This window comes from Centruroides sculpturatus, unplaced genomic scaffold, assembly GCF_000671375.1.
Source record: "Centruroides sculpturatus isolate CEXI.00-Female unplaced genomic scaffold, Cexi_2.0 scaffold62, whole genome shotgun sequence".
Lineage (NCBI taxonomy): Eukaryota > Metazoa > Arthropoda > Arachnida > Scorpiones > Buthidae > Centruroides > Centruroides sculpturatus.
Genome location: NW_019384388.1, coordinates 585858 through 607525, shown reverse-complemented (window position 1 = coordinate 607525; position 21668 = coordinate 585858). Strand labels below are relative to the sequence as shown.

The 21668-nt window shown below is 30.6% G+C and overlaps 2 protein-coding genes across 2 annotated transcripts in view; both read right to left on the bottom strand.

Moving 5' to 3' along the window:
* Positions 1–1814: 1814 nt before the first annotated feature.
* LOC111618150 (NADH dehydrogenase [ubiquinone] 1 alpha subcomplex subunit 13-like) lies at positions 1815–13667 on the bottom strand. The gene is made up of 4 exons (XM_023359610.1): positions 13535–13667; positions 9663–9741; positions 9518–9589; positions 1815–2159 (listed from the first exon to the last, which is right to left on the bottom strand). Exons 1-4 carry the CDS (start codon positions 13623–13625, stop codon positions 1952–1954), a joined length of 450 nt encoding a protein of 149 aa, XP_023215378.1. The 5' UTR covers positions 13626–13667; the 3' UTR covers positions 1815–1951.
* Positions 13668–15062: 1395 nt separating this feature from the next.
* The window catches only part of LOC111618148 (small conductance calcium-activated potassium channel protein 1-like), a 34490-nt gene continuing 27884 nt past the window's right edge, over positions 15063–21668 (bottom strand). Inside the window, exons 7-10 of the mRNA XM_023359609.1 lie at positions 21164–21274; positions 20889–21016; positions 17151–17220; positions 15063–16883 (exon numbers count right to left, since the gene is read on the bottom strand). Coding sequence (XP_023215377.1) covers positions 16497–16883; positions 17151–17220; positions 20889–21016; positions 21164–21274 — 696 coding nt within the window. The 3' untranslated portion in view covers positions 15063–16496. The remainder of the gene's footprint in view (positions 16884–17150; positions 17221–20888; positions 21017–21163; positions 21275–21668) is intronic.

Sequence of the window (21668 nt, the reverse complement as noted above, 5' to 3'; positions counted from 1 at the left end):
TGTCAGCAAGGCTTTTCTTGCGAATTCCCAGTACATCTTCCTTAAAAGTCGTAACACATTTTGGTTAACATTAGGACCGTCTGATCCTATCATGAAAAGTTTGTGCAGTGACAGGTTGGCATCATCGATAGCCTTGATAATGTATGTAATGTTTCTGAATCTGCCCGCTCAAGAAAACATGTATTTAGGTGTCTGCAGACAACTTTTTGCTCAGACTAAAACCTAATCATTATCTGTAACTCTTTCCTACTTTCCACATTGCTGGTTTCATCATAACTAATTGTAAAGAATGAAGAGTGGGCTTCTTCTAGCATTTTTTTGGAAATAGGGATCCAATGCTTGAGTTATTAAATAGCGCAATTTCTTCTCACTCATTGATATTCCCGCAGAAAGTTCAGTTTTTGGGAGCATTGATTGTAGTGTTGGAACCATATTATTAGAAGCAGCAAATGAGAAATTACTACATATTGTTTTCATGGCCCATACAAATTCTGCATGATATGCAGTATCTCTTGGATTATATAAACTCACAGTTGCTGATCCTTCTCCAGTCCCATTATCAGTATTGGAATTTCATCATTTTTTTTTTGATGGGCCCGGGAAACTATCACCTGGTCCAACCAATGTCAGGCATATCTGTCTTGGACCGTAAGCACAGGTAAATTTTTGTCTGTTTGGCACTACCTCCATGATCAAAAAGTGCTTGGAAACCTTTTTTCACTTGTATTATGCAATTACATACTTTGCAAAATACGTTAGTGTCTGAACGTACAGTTGCCCATAATCCTACTGTACCTGTACAACCTGCCTTATCATTTTGTTTCAACCAATCAATTCGGAATTTGCACTTTAGTGGTGTCAGTTTGTCGGTATTATTCCGCTAGAGATTTTTATTGGTCAATCACAATCGAAAGTGAATAAACACGTGTTAACCACGTGATCGGTTACTTCTCTGCACATGTTAAAATAGAGCAGAAGAATAAAAAAATACCAATAAAATAAAGCAATACTTAGAAAATTATTTTTTGCATATTTTACCAATTTTATTTGATCCTTTAACCCTTTATGGCCTGACGGGACTTTCTAGTCCCATCTTTGATATTTTTTATTTCATAGTGTATGCATTATAGCTTTCTGGGATTTACATTTTATCATTGTATAAAGCAGGGGTGTCCAACCTTTTTGTTCTTCTGGGCCACATTGGAAGAAGTCGTGGAGTTTTGGGCCACAAGTATAGGCCTATATGATATATTTGTGATTCAATCCTTAAATATACAAGTATATTTAAGGATTAACATGTCTAGATTATAGTAATAAGTATTAAAACTTTATCACGAACAAGGATATTTTAAAAAATTACTTCTACAGACCCTTTCAATTTTTACTTAGAAATAAATAAATTCATTTATTATAAAGNAACCACTGAACATTGGTAATTGGCAGTGGGTTCATGCTTTCATGCTGCGTCAATGGAATCACCATGTAGTTTTTCAGGTTTACTTCTTATGTTTAAAACACTTAAATATAAACCAGTTTCCCACAGAAAGACTTTTAGGAGACAATCCCTTGGCAGATTACCCATATTTTGCATTGTCTTATCCCATCAACCAAAACAATCTTTAAGCACTTTAAATTACATGACCTGATATTCTAGGTTGCTTAATTTTATTATAGATTCCAGCCTGGGTCTCTACATATTCAGATATTACAGCTGAAGCCTTAGCTTCCTTCCTCCCTCTCTCTTGTCAGCACTGCACATCAATGTTATGAGTTGACAACAGAAGATAATAGATGAAAGAAAAAATCCATTATTATAGAACAAAAGAAAAATTTATTGCCAAGATTTTAAGTTCTTTTCATTCTACAAAATATTACATATATATCTTGGATATTTAATTTAAAATAACCTACAATAATTTCTAATTCTTGCCAAATATTTCTACACTATTACTTAGTAGAGAGCAGAAATGTAAGCGCTTTCCCACAAATACAACTTATTAGCGTGAGCGTAGTATTCGTTACGAATTGGATCCATAAACGTGTCTTTTGATATAGTTTTGTAGAGGGGTTCACCATAATACGTTCCCACTTTCCACCCGGGAACATCTTTCATTAGTTCCGCTTCCTCTTCTCTGTTCTTACGTAACTGTTTAAGATACCTACGATATTAAGATGCGTAAGAATTAAATACTGTAAGCAACGATGAAATATCTTGCTTGATACTTAATGAAACAATAAATATAATTAATGATCTGGATATAACTTAAGATTATGCAATATTTTAATAACAAAAATATGAAATGTTGTCTTCGAAACCGTGAAAAAACACGGTTTCGAAGACAACATTTTCACGATGTATTCAAAAAAAAATATGAAATATTCCTCAAAAAGTTTTAAATTAAGTATGTAATCTGCATGTCTTATTAGATTATTAAATTCTATTAAAATAATTAACTATTAAAGTTAGTTAATATCATTTCTGTGTTACATTATTAAGCTGTAATAAAGTATGTTGTATAAGTTTGATCTTTCAGAAGAATTCAAATATAAAATGCAACTATTAAACAATTTAATATTATACAAATTATGATATGGAATTGAGAACTTTCACTAATTACATTACAATACTGATAGGAAACAACATTAAACACAATCCTAGTTGAGTGTCGACACCTCCTGCCAAAATACAAACTTCCACCAAAAATACTTAAGCATTTTTTCTATTAATAGTAAATGTTTTTAAAAGATTTAAATTGAGTTTTACAATAATGAATAACATTTTAGAATCATAAATAATAAACCAAAATTTTATTACATAGTTAACGCCAGGGTAATCACCTATCATACGGCATGTAAAATTCACGAGATGCCCAATTTATATGATGCTCACTGCAAGACTGAAAGCACAAATTCCCACCATCATTAAAGGTGCATGCATCCAAACTTTTGGTATAATAAATTTTGTCATTGCCACTGTAAATACAGCACATGAATCTGCGAATACAGAACTCATAAATATAAAGACCCAACAGTACGTGATGAAATATAAAACCAAAAACACATTTTTAAATTATAGCTTTCTTACATAAAGTTACAAAACTATTTGAGAGAATGCTTCTACTTAGTTAAAACTTTATTGCAATTTCTTTTGCTATTAATTAGATATTCAAGCATTTTTCTAAAAAAGATTTAAGCATTAAAATAATTTAAAAATAAATTCATTAACAATGAAACATGCTATTGAAAGATCTTTATGTATTGAAAATTATTCAATGAATTTAAAGTCTAGTTCAAAATCCAGTGAGAAAATGAATTCATAAACAACTAAATACAAAGGTAGTAGCATGTATTAATTATACACAGTTCTATAAGTCTGGAACAATAGGTGTTATCTTTGTTTATTCTTTTACATATAAAGCATGACACTGATTAAGGAGAAACGAATTCAAGTTATTTAATGGTACAAACTTTCCACAGCCAGATACGTTGATACTCAACCAAATGATTAGTTAAGGCAATCATTTGGTCGAGCATTTAATGGTGGGAACCCACAGTTGATGTGAAGTTGCCAAACAGTTTAACAGGCTGCATCAATCACAAAAAGCAGTCTGCGATGTAGCCTGTTAAATTGTTTGGCAATTTCGCACTGATTGTGGGTTTCCACCATCAAAATAACATTTGTTCGTCCTTACTCAGTGCCAAGTTTTATCTGTAAAAAAATAAACAAAGATGAACATAACTCCTACAGTTCCAAGCTTTGAGTTACCTTGTGTAACTTATAAAAACTGCAAGTTATTATATCAAGAAAGTTATTATATGAATAAGACTATAATTATAGAAAATTCTGATTTGAATATTTGAAATTCTGATTTGATAGAATCTGACATTAAGAAGACAAGTTAAAGCTTCTAAAATATGTATAATTTTTTTTACTATTATGTCATATTCTTAAGTTTGAAAATATCATTTATATTTTACTAATATCATTGAATATTATCTCTATAATATTAAAATATATTAGCAGATTCTAAAACTATAAATTGAAAACAGAATGAAATATTAAATTGTATTGTTCTCTACTTCACAATGTTGATAATTGTCAAATGAATTCATAACTTCATTCTCTCAAAAAATTGAATTATGTAATTATGTAAAAATCAGCAGAGCAATGATTCTCAACCACTGTGTCGCGAGATTTTTGAAGTGTGCCACCACTGCGAATATCCATACATAAGCGACGTCAGACAAGTAGTTTAATCGGTTCTACCTTCCTAGAGCATGTTTGAAATTGTAACTGGTGTTGCTGGTAATTACCAAGGTGTTTAGATAGTGTGACCTAAATAACAAACTGCATTTAAAAATCACTATTATGACATCACCAGTTGTCCTGCAGTACTTACCAAAGTAACCGCGTGTGCCGCAAAATTTTTAAATTATTAAAACTACGACGTAAAAAGTGTACTGTGACAAAAAAAAAAAAGGTTGAGAATCACTGCTTTAGAGAAATAAATGTTGAAAGAAAAGGAAGAATGGAAAAAATAGACTTCAATAAATAGTGAATGCAGTAAAACTTTCACTTAAAATTACAATTAGTTCACCTCTAATATCGATACTAAGTTGAAGTACCTCAAACAGTAAGAATTATATATAATAATGAGGTCTACAAGTTTTAAAATTGCACAATAACATCCATTCACGAGTATACAGTGGCATTTCAGAGAATGCTGCAGTTGTATCTACATATGACCTAACTAAATAAGATAAAAGAGTAAAACACAAAGGTTTCACTTACATTATATAGGAGGAAGAGACATTAAATATCAATATACTTTGACACATAGCATGCAAGATGAGGACCAAAAAAAATTTTAATAGAAAATGAAAAAGTAACTAATAATAATTACTTTCATAATTTAAAAAATAACATTTCTAGAAATCATTTCGTCAATAAAATCACACGAAAAAGATATTAAAGCAAATAATGGAGGAGGGAGGTAAAGAAATCAATGTTGTGCTTTTGCCTATTACTTTTGTCTTTATAAATTGGTAATTTATATAATGGATATTCAAAGTAGCAATAATTTATACATGGATTAAACTAAAGTAAATACATTAACTCCAAGAATGATAAATGTTTCAAATAAGAGTCAGCAATCTTAAAAAAATCATTTTGGCTTCATGCCAGGATGATCATCAACAAGAGAACATTCTTAATAAGGCAACTTATCAAAGAGTTAAAAAAAATAACAGAAATGTCTGTGCATGATGTTTATTGATTTGGAATACAAACAGAAGTTCCAAAGAAAAGTGTCTGATAGATATTAGAAGAAGAGTCATGAAAAAAAATAACTAAAAAGATGAGACAGAAGAAAAGAAATAAATAGGATAGTAGCATATAATCACATAAAATATTCACAATATAAAATTGAAATAAAACAACAAGAATGCAAGATATTCATTATATGATATATAATAGGATTAAAAAGAAATATCTCAAATATATTCAATATAATATTTAAAGAATGGCAAACTTTGACTTGATACCAGAAATATCACTAATTTTCTGAAACATTTGAACATTATTAACTGGTTTCAATAAGATTTATGAATTATATTTTCTAAATTATTTAATTCAATTAGTTTTTACTTTGACAAAGATAAAATTAAAAAAAAAAAAGAAAAGAAAACAAATGGTAAGTTGGCTTCTTCAGTTTTGTACTCAGAATATAAAGCTAAAGAAGTAATTTACTATTGGCAAAAGTTCTTTTTATTTAATGTTTTTGACAAATTTTTGTTATATGTTTCTTACTGTATTTACTTGCACAGAGGACAAGATGTAACTTTAAAGATCAAAATAAAAAAAATTAGATTTATTAATACAATTCTAGTTTTATTTTGTTTAATCACAAATAAAATATTATCAAATGCATGTATTAAGGCAAACAACCACGTTTTCTTGATGCTATCATCTTTTGTCTACTCAGGCATGACCTCCGAATCTTTGTTACAACCCTCTTCTTTTTCACCCTCTCATTCCACAAAGCATCGTCCTCTAATCCGTCGAGTGAATTTGAAATTCAGTATTTCCAGAATGACTTTGCTATCAGCTCTTGAGGAATCTTATAGCCATGTAGCAAAACCAACAGATTATAATGCGCAAGACCGGAAAAAGTCTATTTTTAATGATTCAGAATGTGCAAATATTCATTAAAAATACCAATTTAACAAATACGAAATAACTACATTTATAATCGTTGCTAAGTGACCGGCTATTTTCGGACCATCTGTTTGAAAAGCGACATTCACCTTGACCTCGTTAGCACTCTGCTATAATAGCAGCATGAACTATACACAGTTCACAAAATTATTGCAAAAACGCAAAGAATCCTTGCTCGCGCGTATAAGACGACCTAGATTTTTGATGCAATGAAAAATGAATAAAAACCTCGTCTTATACGCGAGTAAATATGGTATTTAAACTACTATGCATATGTAGCTAGAACTATTTCTAAGACTAACAGCACAAAACCTTTCTCACTATTAAGAAGGCTGAAAACGTTTGTACTCCAATTAATAAGGCTAGAAATTAGTGAGAAAGGTTTTGTGCTGTTAGTCTATGGTATTTAAATTTTATTATTCAAATTTTAATTTCAGTTTATTTTATAATAATATAACAAATCAATTGACACATTTCATATTCCTTTACACTTTCAGATTTTTATTCTTACAAATTAAGATATAGAATGTTTAGGATACGTAAAATACTACAGTATAATCAATAAAATTCTATATAATAGCCCTCTTATCCACAGTTTCAGTTACCCATAGTCGACTGCAATTTGAAAATATTAAAAAGGAAAATTCCAGAATCAAACAATTCAAAAGTTTTAAATTACGTGCCATTCTGAACAGTATGATAAAATCTCGCATCATCCCACTCTGTTCTACTTGGGACAAGAATCATCCCTCTGTCAAGTACATTCGTGATGTATCAACACCTGCAGTGCTTGTTGTCATGTAACCCTTATTTTAATAATGGTCCCAAGAAGAATATTAGTGATGCTGGCAATTTTTGAATTTGCTAAACAGAAGCCATTAACAGACCTCAGAACAGATAATGACTTCAAAATAAGTCATTCTGGCTATTGGTGCTGTTTGCCACAGTGGCATAATTTACAACTAATGCTAGCACAGGATCTAGATGTTTGTATGTATTTCTCACATGTTTGCACAAGAAATTAGTTTCTTGCTTCTGAATAAATGGTGTCGCAATTGAGAATTCTGGTCTGAAAAGTTTGTTTTCGCTTGTTTTTCCCTCATCTCACATTTACATAAATGCAGCCTTATAGTGAAGATTTGAATAGATGCCAGTCTCTGGTCAGTCAGTTGACCAAAATTAGCAAAAGGGGTTGTTAATTATCCTTTGTTATATCTGTATATTTTGATCTGTTCTTTACTTGGTTTCTTTAGTTTTGGAAGGACACAACCATAGGCTAATAAGTGCAAGTTCAGTAATTAAATGTGGGAGATGTCTATTAGAAGTTATATGGCATATCTCTCTAAAAAAATTGAGAGAAAAATAGCCCGTATATTTACCATTGTTTCTAATGAGTTATCTTAAATTTTGAAAATTAAAATTTTTAATTGGTTAAAATCATAATTAGAAAAAAGTTTTCAGAGTTGCAAAATTATTAAAACTTAAAAAAAAAAAAACATTTCATTAAATAAAAAAAATCCAGAAACAGTGACAACAATGTAATAGAACAAATTTAAAATTAGTTTGTGGCACCATCTATTATGAAATTTTGTTTAAGAAACAACTATTATATTATTAATAATTACAAAACTGCAAATAGTTTAATTTTGAGGGTAGAGAAGAGTTTTATATAAAATTATAAACGCTAATAACAAGTAAAATCTTCGTGAAGTCCAACTCCACTCGAGTTATAATACATGCACCCTTTCTATCTCTACCTCTCTTAATCTTTACCCTATCCTGAGATATTAAACAAAATAGATGCCAACATATGCAAATTTTCTTTTTTTGTCATTTTTGGATTCAGGAGGTCTCAAAAAACAAAGATTTACAAAAAACTCAGAGGATCAAATTTGATACAATTCTGATATTTTACCACGTTATATATATAACAAGCTGGGAAAGTAAAACACTGTGTTTATTTATTATTCATCAATAAATCCTGCAATCTTTTACAAAGCTATAAATTTATTAAATTGTTCCTTAATAAACTTTTCAATTTTTTTAAAATATTAACAAACAAATCAGCAATTTTGTTACACTATCAAAATTATTAAAACAAAAACTGAAAATTATAAATAAACATAATTTAAAAGAACACTATTTATGATTTTTTGCCACTTTTAGACTGATTTATTAACACCTGCTCTCAATTTGAAGGTGTGAAGGTTAATTGTGAGGGGCTTGAAAGGAATTAAAATATTGTATTTAGAAAAAGAAATTGTTGACATTAGACTATGCCCTCTCGAATTTATGATATTGCTTAACTAACATTTCTAAAATCTCAAAAGTCATGTAATAACATGAAGTCTTCAACGTGCAACAAGAGAAAGATGTTATAGGCATCACAACTTAACTATTTAAACATTAATTAATAAAATAACATGTGACAACTTGGAGTCACAAAAATGTCATTGCCAGTAACGGCAGAAAAAGTGAGAAATAGTGAAAATAATGATCTGTTCCGAGGCTTGCATCAAGCATTTCAAGTGAAAAATTGAAAGTTCTTGACTGAATGAGAAAAGAAAAAAATCTGTATGCTAAAGCCATATTCACAACTTTTATTACAGTGTATTTTTATAATTGTTCTCCTTTATTATTAGTTACTATTGTTTCTCTGTTACTGTGCTTAATTTAGAAATTAAACTTTATTGTAGGTATGCACATATAGGAAAAGACAGTATATAGTATGTAGGGTTTGGCACTATCTGCAGTTTAATTAAGCATCCTAGGGGTCTTGTAATGTCTTCTACAGATAAAGGGACTACTCTATTCTGTTTTGGAAAGCATGAAAATAGAACAAAATGATGCAAAGATATTTGCCAAATTTTAAAAAAATTCCATTCTGAATTAAGTTTTAGTTTGTTGTTATGTATAAATTGGATAAGAAATTTTTCTGTTAAGTAAAAATAGTATTTAAATAAAAGGTGATCAAATAAAAGCATATGATAACTAGTGCAAATAGTTTTACAGTTTTGCAATGGTGCAGAACCAGCAGTGCACCAAGCACAGCAGACGCTGTCAAAGCCTGGCTCATACCATCACAATACATCTGAAAAGTTCCACATTTGTTTATTATCCAGCATTTTATTAATTTTGCACTTGCCATTAACATATATGATTTATAGTAGTTGAGTATTCAATACACCTCAAAGTATTAATGATTAATTTTAAAGCACCCAGAATGTGTATATGTGCATGCATGTATATGTTTTACAATGTCAGTTAATAATTTAAAAACTGAAAAAAATATAAACATACATTCGGTCTCTTTCGGCTAAGAGTAAAGGTTCCAATGCTACCTTCACGTCACAATTTTCGACTTTTAGTCGCCTGCAATAAATAATTTATCTATTAATAAAGAACTATTGATAAAACAATTAATGACTAAAATTTTGATACATACCTTTGCCTTTTCAAATCCAACCAAACAAAATATGATGAAAATGCTGTTATTCCAAGATATCCAGCAAACATAGTATAACCTTAAAATTAGTAAATAAATTTTAAGTTATTACACATTATAAACTATGCAATATATCAAATTTAATTTTGTATTTTATCTATTTAATTTAATAAAATGAGAGTTCACAATACATACAAGTTAACTCAAAAGTCCATTAACCTAGCTATACACAGTATATATATTTTAAGGCTTGTTTTAAGAACAATTAAAAACTAGATTGGAACTGCATATTATTTATGATTCAGCCACCTCCAACTTGGTTGACTGACTTTTGAGCCAATCTATACAGTGGGTGATCAGTTAATGAACAGATCAAATAACGAACACTTTCGCGAAAGATTTTTATGTTCGGACAACAAACACATGATCGGATAATGAACACCCTACAGAACAAACACAAGAAGCGATGTAAAATAATGAATACCGATTGGTCTTTCCTTGTCTTTGGGCAACAATTCGAAAGTTTTCGGAGTGTGGGAAATGTCGACAGTACATACCAATCGGAGTACATACCGCTCAAGCCAGTACATACCGATCGGATAGTATTCCTCCGAACTTTGAAACTCTCCCTTGTAATTCCGGCCTTTTATTTTTCTGACAATACAATTCTTTTATGTATTTGCGAGGCAGTCGGGTAGGCACTCGTTAAGTTTTGCGTCTGTTTTTCTTTTCGAAAGGTGAGAGTAATAGCAAAGGTAGAGAGTGGGCAGAAAATGCCTAATGTTGCTGAGCAGTATGGCATGAACAGGTCTACAGTAGGCCGCAGTTTAATCTTATTTAAGAAAAAATACTGTATAATCAAAAAGACTCAAGCAGCTAAAAAATTAACAAAAATCACATCTGAGAAATAAACAGAATTCATAATTTGAAGAGTTCATAATGGAACCTGAAATGGATCTGACGACAGAACGCCAAGAACTCTTGAATGAAGAACACCACGAAACTCGGTGAGATATGCTTTCTTCTGAAAAACAGGATTAATGCCGATATCGGTTATTAAAGATCCTTTGAAGAAGTAGGAGGATGTCAGAACAACGGTCTTAGAATGGCATCCAAACCAGGTTGAGGCTTGGGGATTTCTACAATTGCAATGCTATTAATTACTTACGAAAAATCCTGAAGAAGAGAGAAAAGCAATCGACATTAGACAGATTCTTTTAATCCTTTCAAACGGAAAAAACATGACTAATAAAAATGCAAGACTGTCTGTATGTATTTTTTTTATTACATATAAATAAATGTAGTAAGAAAGTATATATTTTTTATTTTTGGGAGTCTCCAGAACAAATTAATTAAATTTCCATTCAAACCTATGGTAAATCAATAATTGGTTAATGAACAAAAGTCTTGGAACGGATTATGTTCGTTAACCGATCATCCACTGTATCTTATATTTACTAAATAAATAATAATGAATTTTTAAATGAAAACATATTTCTTCTACTTTTACATCATTTTCAGGCTAGACTTAAGCTGCTTATAAACCAATTTATATAGCTCAATTGATTAAAATTCAGCTTAATTCGAGCCACAAATAATGCTGCTTTTAAATATATTTGGCTTATGATTTACTGTATGTATGTCTGGTTACATATTCAAATATAAAGAAAACAATGCAAAATAATTTGGAATTTTCTCAATACTATTCTCATACCATACAAACATAATTAAATAAATGTGGAATCTACCTTTCTTAATAGGCTCTTCTCTATCTAAATGAATTAATCAATGCACCTTTAATAACGGGTGAAGTTGAAGGAATGCTGTAAGCATTCGTCAATGTCATCCACCATTAAAAGGGTTGTGATTAATTCCTAGTCTCTATACAAAAAGATGTAAAAGATTTTAAAAAACTTTCTCAAAAGTTAGTATATTACATAAATTATATAAAAATAAAAATCAAGGACAATAATTTAGATAAATGGTACATGAGAAGATTCCAAATCTTTCATTTGTTTTGAAAATTATGTATATTGTTAACTAAATTATGCTAGATGTTTACAGATAAATGAATTTAGAGGCAAGACGGCAGAGTGGTAAAAGGTGATAACCTACCACTATGGGAGAACCAAAATCAAATGAGTCAAAAAAACCTCAGGAATTTTTTGGGAATGAACTGTCCAGATATGTTAAGCCCCTCCCTCACCACCCAGCCATCCCATTGTGGGCCTGGCTGAACCCATAATGAGTTGGCTAAAAAGGCCCTCTTAGTGCCTACAGGGTGGAAAGCATTAATTTAAAAAATTCTAAAAATATTAGATTAGCATTTCCAAAATGTCTTAAAACTTACAGACTAATTTGTGAGGAAACATTAATACAATGTAAATGTTAAATTTAAATTTTGTTTCTAGAAATATACTGTTCTAAAATTAGTACTGTATAGAAAAATCTGTGGGCGAGGCATAAAAGATTTTGTAAACATTAATATATGTTAATATGTTTTTCTCTCCATGACCTTAACATGTACATTTTTATTTTCTTGGGGATTAAAAAAATAAAATCTCTCTTAACACAAGTCCTTTTGAGCTTCTCTAGTTCATCATCAGGGATACAAAAATTTTTGTGACAAGCATAAGGACTCATCTGCATTGAATACATATCGAGTTTCTGTCACAATGACTTTGCACACTTGAAGCCTGAAAGTACTCAGTTTAGGAAAGAGATTTTGTTTTTTGTCTCCAAGACTTAGCACAAAAGCTATTATTAAGGCTCAAGGTGGCTCTTTACAGTTTTGTAATAGAATTCCATTTGACGAGAAATGACCGCATTATTTTCTCGGCCTACTTTTTATCTTGTTTCGATAACTGTAAACAGCAAGTTCTTACAACAGCAATATTGGTAAAGCTGTGGTGCAAATGACACTTCGATTCAATGTAGCATTAGAATGTTTTTAATAAATTGCAATTTTTGTTTTCTTTGGTTTATTCTTCTCAGTTTCTTCTTTGTACTACAAATTATTATTAAAAATTGCAATCTTAGCTTAATATACTAATTTACACATCATTTGAATGCTTTTTGGTACATATCAAAGGTGATGTAATTTCTGTGACTGCTGCTGTACTAAAAATAAGATTTATTTTATCACCACACTTTTACTTCTCAATTATTACGATATTGTGGACACAGTTAAAACTTAATTTAAAACTTCTATCATTGTTTGAGTTACATTCCTGCTTTAGTTTCAATTACTATACATGTGAAACTTTAGTACTAAAACTCTATTTGAGTGACTACATTTGCACCACAATATTAAGGGGTATGGCAAACTCCACTATGGGGCTTACCCACATCTCCTAACAGAGTTGCACAGTCAAGTGGCCACTCAAAGCTAGCATATTTGCACGAGACAAATGGCTAAACGTGATTTTTAGAGAAGCAATGTGACTCCCAATCACATGACCCAAAGTAAGCCAATTTTGGAGCCGTATCTTGCCAAGGATCATGCATAGAAGTACAATTCCTTTAACCATTTCATTCCTATGGGAATACTGTGATAAGGGGTTCAAATCAAGAACAAATATAGCATATTGAGACTGGAAGCGAGCTGTAGAAGCTTGAGCACTGCTTTATTGATCAAAATAGCACTCAAGACTGAAATAATTTTAAAAAATTGATAGAAATGACTATAAATTTCAATGAAATGGAAAATCTAGGATGTTAGGTAACTCATAGAATAATCAAATATATATATATATATTTTAATATACAAAACTAATATGAAGTTTTACATATAAAGTATATTTGGATATAAACATGTGGTAATGCATTTAATAAAAATTTACGTTTAAATGTAAACATTACGGTTGTCTTACCACTAAAGTACTTTTTGGGTGGTATTCTATGGAAAATAATGCGTTTATAACCCCCTTCTGGGGGTAAATCTTGTTTAATTGTACCCTCCATTTCTCACGACCTCCACATTACACTTCTCGAAATCAACGCTAGATGGCGACGAAACAAAAATACTAACGGAAGACAATCTTCGGGATATGAAAAATAGCCCAAAAATAAAAATCGGAAAGTTTTAATTTTCATTATAAATTTAATTGTTTTGTATTAAAAATTATAATTTTAAAAATAAGTTGTAATATTTTATTTTCATTTTTGTTTTAGGTTATTTTTTTTTTTTAAATATAATGCCAAATTATATATTTTTTATTTGAGAAATTAGAGAAATTTAACAACATTATTAAAATTTAAATAAAGTTTAAGTTGTTATTATCTTTAACGAATTTCGCTATGTTTAAATTATATAATTTTTTAACATTGGATAAGTAAGGTCCTCTTTATTCCGGACATGTCCTCTTATCGAATGCAACATTTTGTTTGGGCGTACATTTATAGATATATAAAGTGATAAAAATAGAAAGTAAGAATGGAAGCAAATAAGAGTCTCGAGGAAGTAAAAGAAAGAAAGTATACTTTATATATAAAAACAAATAAAAATATATTATTAAGCTTCATAATTTAAACGAGCGATTATTTATGCTGGGATGCAATTTTTAATCATATTTTTAATTTATTTTATTTAAAATATATGCTCTCCGTATCAAATTAGTAGTGGCTTACCCCTGTACATCATACTTTTCCTTTAACAATAGAGTCGTACCAATTACCTATTAACTACTTTAAGTTTTGAATTAAAATAACATGACATCCGGTTTGCACGAGAAGTTCATCCATTATTAATCGGGGCTTCCTACCCCTAAGGTTTCCATATAAGGTTGTCATCTAACTAACTCCGTTCTCGATATTAAGGAATGTCAGGCGGACAGAGAGAACAGTGGGAATTATAGGTCTACAATTTTTTTTTCAAATTGTAGCCCAATTAAAAAATTATTTAACAATGAAGAAATGATTAAATCTCAAGAGCCTACTATATATTTTTTCCATTTCTCGACCATTAATTGAATGACAGCATTAAAAAAATTATGAAATAAACTTTTATTTTCTTGTACTTGAACATATGTACAGTAAATTAATTCAGATTTCATTGGAATGTACAGTAAAATTCATAGACTTAGCAGCAAATAAATAAATAATTACAATAAGAATATTTGGCATTGTAGGTGACTTATCAAAGAAAAGAAAAAAAAAAAACAACTTTGTTTTCTGTCCAGTCTATAAATTCCAAAAATACCTTTTGTATCTTAGTGAGATGTGAACATTTCATTGATTTATTTCCTCATATTTTATATCATCGCATCTGATATTCACAGAGAAAATGCAGAAATGCAACTTAATTGAAAATATTTTTTTTACAGTTTATTAACAACGTTAGCACATATATATATATATATATATATAATATTTTAAGTTTTTAAAATATAAAATGCGGGATATATTTTAATTTTATTCACATGAAAAATATTCGAAATTGTCATTTCTTTAATTACATTTTGATTTTCTTGTTTGTATTTTTACAGTGTCGAGAAAAAACTTGAAGCACTTTACAAACCCAAGAACTTGCTAATCCTTGGGGATTTATCGTTGCTATAAAACAAATTCACTCGAAGGTAGACTGAAAACGAAGGACATCTCTTTCGAAAAAAATAGTAAACATTAAATATATAAGAAATATATATTATCAATCCTAAAAAAAAACACTTTACACGGAAGGATTTATTTACAGAAACAATCGGAATTAAAAAGTACACGACTCTGTACAACTTAAAATTTACTTTTTGTTGTTTCTCTGATGACTTTTCAAAAAAAACAATGGGTTTTTTTTAAACAGAAAATCTATCTTATATTGGAAAATTTATTCCGAAAGAACGTAACAGTAACGTTAATTTGGAATGACTTTTTGGACTGAATTACAACGAAAACCATCGGAGAAACAACGATTCAAACCATGTACAGACGTGTACTTTTTTTTTAATGAAAAGTTTAAAAAATAATCCACAATTACAGAATTGTTTGCAAAAAATATTATAAATATAAATATAGTTTTTGCATATAGTTTTGTTTTGCTCTTCTTTCCCATTGATTATCATTATGAGAAAGATAAATTACTTTAATGTTGTCTCTATCTACTTTCCACACAAGGTAAACCAAAAATAATGGGGTTTTATGGAAATTTATAATTTTTTTTCTTATGTATAGGTTAACCAGGTGAAATTCTATATATGGACGGTCCTTTCAATCACAAGACTATGGAAGCTTGTCATTGCATGAAACTATGAGTATCCTATCTGTTTGCTACATATACTTAACTATTTTAAATTATACTTTACACGTCTTATTTTCACGATGTAGGGACCGTTGAAGTGAATCCTTAAAATGTGTAGAGATTCTTTGAACTATGTTTAAAAGATGTGTATGCGTTTCGTTTGTACAGAGTACAAATGGGCTTTTCTTTTTTTGATACTTTTGCATCAGTAAAAGAGCGTTGTTAATTGGCCCTTTCAAAACGTCTAATTTAAACTTGTCCAATTACATCGCACGAATTTATATCAGGAGCCAATCGTACGTTAAAACATTTCCTTATTTATTTATTATAAATTTATATAATTTTCGATAATATAAATAATTTAAATTAAAAATATAAAAGCAAACTTTTTCTTGCAGAAAAATAGGAAATGTTAAGTCAACAAAAGTGACTTTACCCCTTTATTCTTCCTTAAATCTTGCCCCTTGTTTTTTACACATCAAGGCCACGTGTAATTAGGAATTAATTATTAAATAAAATTTCGTTGTTATTTATATATATATATGTATACGTTTATTTTTATATATTGAAATTAATATTTGTGTGTCCTGTTTAAAAATAATTTAATTTTCACTAGATTGCGTTCTACTGCCGACAAACGGATAGTAAGAGGCTCTTCTTCTTCTCATAGGAAACTGTCCAAGTTGCCAATTTGGCCTAGGATAAAGTGATACGGAGACGTCATCGGGATTTAAGTGCCTCTGATGTGCCGAACAGAAACGAGGTGCTGGAGTCTGAGTATTTGTCGCTTGTGTAGTTGTCGCCGGCGGTGTAGTAGTAGTAGTTGTCGTTGTTACTGGGTTTCCTAATTGGTTAGATATAACCCCGGGCAAAGCACTCAACTGCTCTTGAATGCAACTTAATCTATCTTCTAAACAAGTTATTCGATCTGTCATAGCTTCTTGTCTCTGGTTCATGTCTATTATAAGTTCGTACATTGTAGTCTGCATCTGAAAAAAAAGTAAAAGAAAATATCTCATTTATTATCTGACAGATAGAATATCCACAAAATCAATTAAACTATAAATCAAAAACAACAACAATATATCTTGTATTTACGTTAAGAAGATTAAGTGATAAAAGATGCAAGCTGCCTACTTCTAGAACTTTAGAAAGTAAATTGCGTGGTAGGAAATAAATCATTCTTTTAAAATATATTACAAAAAAACGATAATTAATTAACTTTAAAAAGCCTAAAATTAAAACCTCAAACATACTTTTGCCATATCGGTGATGGTATTTGCATTTTCCATTAATTTTCTTTGATCCATTTTAACTTTTCTTAAACTGGAAAAAGTTAATTATATTTTAAAATTAATTAAATATACTTTTAAAATATTATATTTTATATAAACTATATAAAGGCTGATGCATTCGGACGATACAATTAAGACGACAATTAGCGTCAACGTCCCATTCCACCAATCATCTCTTTCGACCTTGACAATCGACACAGACGATTGGTCGAACCTGTCGGCAACATTTCAATTTGTCTTTAAAGCTCGGTTCACACTACGCAAGTTTCGTGCAATTTTTGTCGTTCGCCTCTGAACGACACACAAATCGCACGATAAGCAATAAAGTCGAACCAGTCAGAGTTTATCAATTGTAAATTGATCCAATGAACATTATGATCGTAAATCACGAGCCATTCATTTAGTATCATTCTCCATTTTTCTGTTTATGGCCAGGAGAACGTGCAAAAAATTAATCGAGAGATTGAGTTATATTGATAGTTATCGACTTATTAAATTGGTAGTCGTCCAAAGTTTTTTCGAGTTATAAGTTTGATGAATGAAAACTCGAATGAAAACTGATTCAATGATAAAAATTTATTTATTTCTTTATTCAACTGAAATTACTGTATATTTTTAGCGTGAAATATGTGTTTTATAAGTTTTCTAAACGTAAGCGGTAATTTGTTTTTCTAGTTAGTCGTGTGTTAAAATCATAATCTGAACATGTAATCAGCGGCATGAAGCGGTATTAACGACGTCAAAGCAATTACCCGAAGTGTGTGTGAACTAGGCTCCTCCATTAAATTAAAAAGCTAGAACTGTGGGTCAATTCACCCACTATTGAGCAACCGACCCAGATTCGAACCCGTGTTCCGTAGGGTAGCATTTATATCGATCAATGATATTAAACGTTATAAGAATAGTCTCATAAATCAGTTTTATTAATTAATTACAAATCAAACCCGTAGTCTACATGTCGTCTATATCCAATTACAGTGGTGCCTCGTATAACATATACCTCGAATAACGGACGCTGCGAACAAAGGACTTTCTGCGAACAAGTGCGAATGATGTTTCCACTCTTTTGCCTCTGCCAATGACAATCTGCTATTTTTATAATATATTAGTATTATTAGGATATATTATTAGTATATCTGAAGTACAGAGCTCCCGTTGGGATTCGGCTTGCTCCCTTGTTTATTACGTAGAGGAGAGGAGAGTATTATGGAATACCATTTACATTTTTAAAAATAACTTTACTGGTTTTTGAATAAAAATCTCAAAATCATCATGAGTAAATACTATAACTAATTGTAATGAATTGCCACTTGTAAAAAATAATATTATTTACTTTTTTGTTATAAAAAATATATTTAAAAAACTCACAAATGGAGGGTAATATGGAATAGATGGTTTAATTAAACCATTGAAAAACTAATTAGACTTCATAAAACATAGTTATTCTTAACTATAAAAACCATATTTTTAAGATTATGTGCATGTCATTTCTGCTTCGAGTCTATTTACAAAAGTCACAGTTATAATTTTCTCTCTCTGCTCCGGTAAAATCAAGGTGAGCCCACAGAGAACAGATGAAGCATTGAACCCAAATTTTCCCTCGTTCATCTTCCCAGAATTTTCCGTTACAGAAGATACATTCAGCGTCTTCGTTTTCTGGTTCTTTAGTTGATGGCACGAAGTCCATTACAAACGATACATCAGAATGAAACGATTCACCGCTGCTAACACTGGAGTCATCTCTACTAGGTTTAGGTCTAGAAGGTCGGTCTAAGTTTAATTTCTTAACAGGTGCTCTTTGAATGTTCGGTTTCTTTTGTTGTTTTGAAGCTTTTGGTTCCTTCTTTTTGTCCTTTTCTTTCAGTTTATCCATTTATCTTAGTATTCCATAATACCCGACACGCCATCTTGGAAAATGAACCTTTAAACTGATGGACAAAACATTGTCGGCTAAAAACGACTACAGTAAACAAACTACAATTCTTTTAGTGTACATTATGCTTAACATCAATGTTCGAGTCACATATGTACTAGTAGGTTAAAATGTTTGAAAACTTGCCTGCAAAAACTCTTGAAAATCATAAAACACACTTTGTTCTGTAGCGAGTGGTACGACGACAACAAGCGGTCAACTCTCATTGCACTGCATCGTGGGAGTCTTTCTCGAGTAGTTCATGGTATTCTTACGTAATAGCAACAAGAAACAGAGCCGAAACCTCGGTATTCCATATTACCCGACTATTCCATAATACTCTCCTCTCCTCTACATCACCTCAGTACAGGGTATTTACATTTATTCAATTGTTGTGCAAATCATGGCTTCCAAAAAAACATAACGGCGATTTCAATTGAAACAGTGCAAGAAATCATCAGAAGGAGTGAAAGGTGACAAAAACTTCCTTGTCAAATGGGGAAAAGTTTAGGAGTTTACCTACACTCATTATCCAAACAGAGCTGAGAACAACAGGATCAATGACACCCTTGCCCGTCATTTCCGACAGGTGTTGAAGAAGAGAGAGAAACAGACCACCTTGGACATGTTTTTCAAGAAGCCAGCTGCCAAATAACAAAGGATGAAACAAGAGGAGTTGACCCTGCAAGCTCCGGTAGCCTCTCCTGAATCTGACTCTGACTAAAAAACAATAAAAAGACATAGGAAACTGTCCAAGTTGCCAATTTGGCCTAGGATAAAGTGATACGGAGACGTCATCGGGATTTAAGTGCCTCTGATGTGCCGAACAGAAACGAGNACAATGCAAGAAATCATCAGAAGGAGTGAAAGGTGACAAAAACTTCCTTGTCAAATGGGGAGAAGTTTAGGAGTTTACCTACACTCATTATCCAAACAGAGCTGAGAACAACAGGATCAATGACACCCTTGCCCGTCATTTCCGACAGGTGTTGAAGAAGAGAGAGAAACAGACCACCTTGGACATGTTTTTCAAGAAGCCAGCTGCCAAATAACAAAGGATGAAACAAGAGGAGTTGACCCTGCAAGCTCCGGTAGCCTCTCCTGAATCTGACTCTGACTAAAAAACAATAAAAAGAGACCCGCTGCAATGTGTAAAAAGTCTGTATCTGTACGAACGTGTGAAGAAAGTGTTCCTCCACCTCCTCCTCACAACATCTAACTACCAAGCATAATTGGCGACTGCTCCATTTTCATTTTTTTATGGTACAGTACGGTTATTTTATGCCGCGGAACGAATTATATGTTTTAACATGTATTTCTATGGGAGAATGCGTTTCGTATAACGGACTTTTCACTTAACGGACGTGCACCTGGAACGGATTAAGTACGTTATACGAGGCACCACTGTATCCGTAAAATAAATCATACTCGTGCAGACAGGACTCGAATCCGGATCCCTCAAAATAGTGTGCGAAGATGGCTTAATAAAACTTAGACAATTATTAACTTAATTTAGTGTTAAAATATATAAAATCGCTACTAGAAAAAAGAAAGTTATTATTAACTACTACATAAGTTTACAACATTTATTATCCTTAGCGAATTTAGAAAAATGATACCCCCGACTTAATAAGCTTTAAAATAATAAAATAATGAAGAATTTATTTTTAAAAATTTCAATTAAATTCCTAGACACATCTACAATTACTTAATTATTTTAAAAAAGTTCTCGTTAATGAAGGTAATTATGTTAATTTACAGAAAGATGATGAAGTATCCTAACTTACCTGTAAATTGCCAAAAGAAATTTTCTCTGATGAGCTCTTAATTTCCCTGGATTTGGTCTCTTAACTAGTTTAGTATATTTATATATAAACCAAGTTTCTCTCAATACATTTGCTGCCGAATTTTTTAACTATAAAACAGGGGAAAAAAGAGTTTAAATTCCGATTTATCGTCTCCGATAAACACTTTATTTATTACATTAAATGTCATCCTTTCAAAGTAATAAATCTAGAAATGAGATAAGAAGAGAAATAGGATATAAAAATAGAATTTTTACCCGTTTAGTAAGCTGAGTATCCATCATGAAATTATGAACATGTTTTTCTGCTCGAGTTAGTTCTAATTTCCGTGCTATTACCGCGACGACCAAAGCGGTACAACCGGCTCCCTTAAATAATACAAAACAAATAAGAAAATTTTTTTAAAAAATGTAAAACAAATTGCATTTTATTCGTGAATAAAATATTACTGATTAAATTTGTCATTATTTTACTCTTTTCCTAAATCGCATTATCCTACTTTTCAGCGAAATACAATTTGCTCTCGGTAATTCTATTTTCATTCTGTTTTTGTAAACTTAAAAGTTTTAAAAATTATATATATTAAATTAATAACTTTTAGAAGCTTTAATGGATTAATATTTATTAAAATTTTTTATTGTTATTACTATTATTTAAAGTATTTTTTATATTGTTTTTATTTAAATTTAATTGGCAGATGGCGTGATTTCGTTGTCTATCGCCATCAGACGATTTTAATAATTTAAATATTCTAAATATATT

Bases quoted from the DNA above. Each gene is read 5' to 3' on its own strand.
- LOC111618150 (XM_023359610.1), bottom strand. From the start codon at position 13,625: ATGGAGGGTACAATTAAACAAGATTTACCCCCAGAAGGGGGTTATAAA. The intron at 9,590-9,662 runs GTATGTATCAAA...TATTTATTGCAG, and splicing joins TTGGATTTGAAAAGGCAAAG to GCGACTAAAAGTCGAAAATT. The intron at 2,160-9,517 runs GTATGTTTATAT...TTAATATCGTAG, and splicing joins TTAGCCGAAAGAGACCGAAT to GTATCTTAAACAGTTACGTA.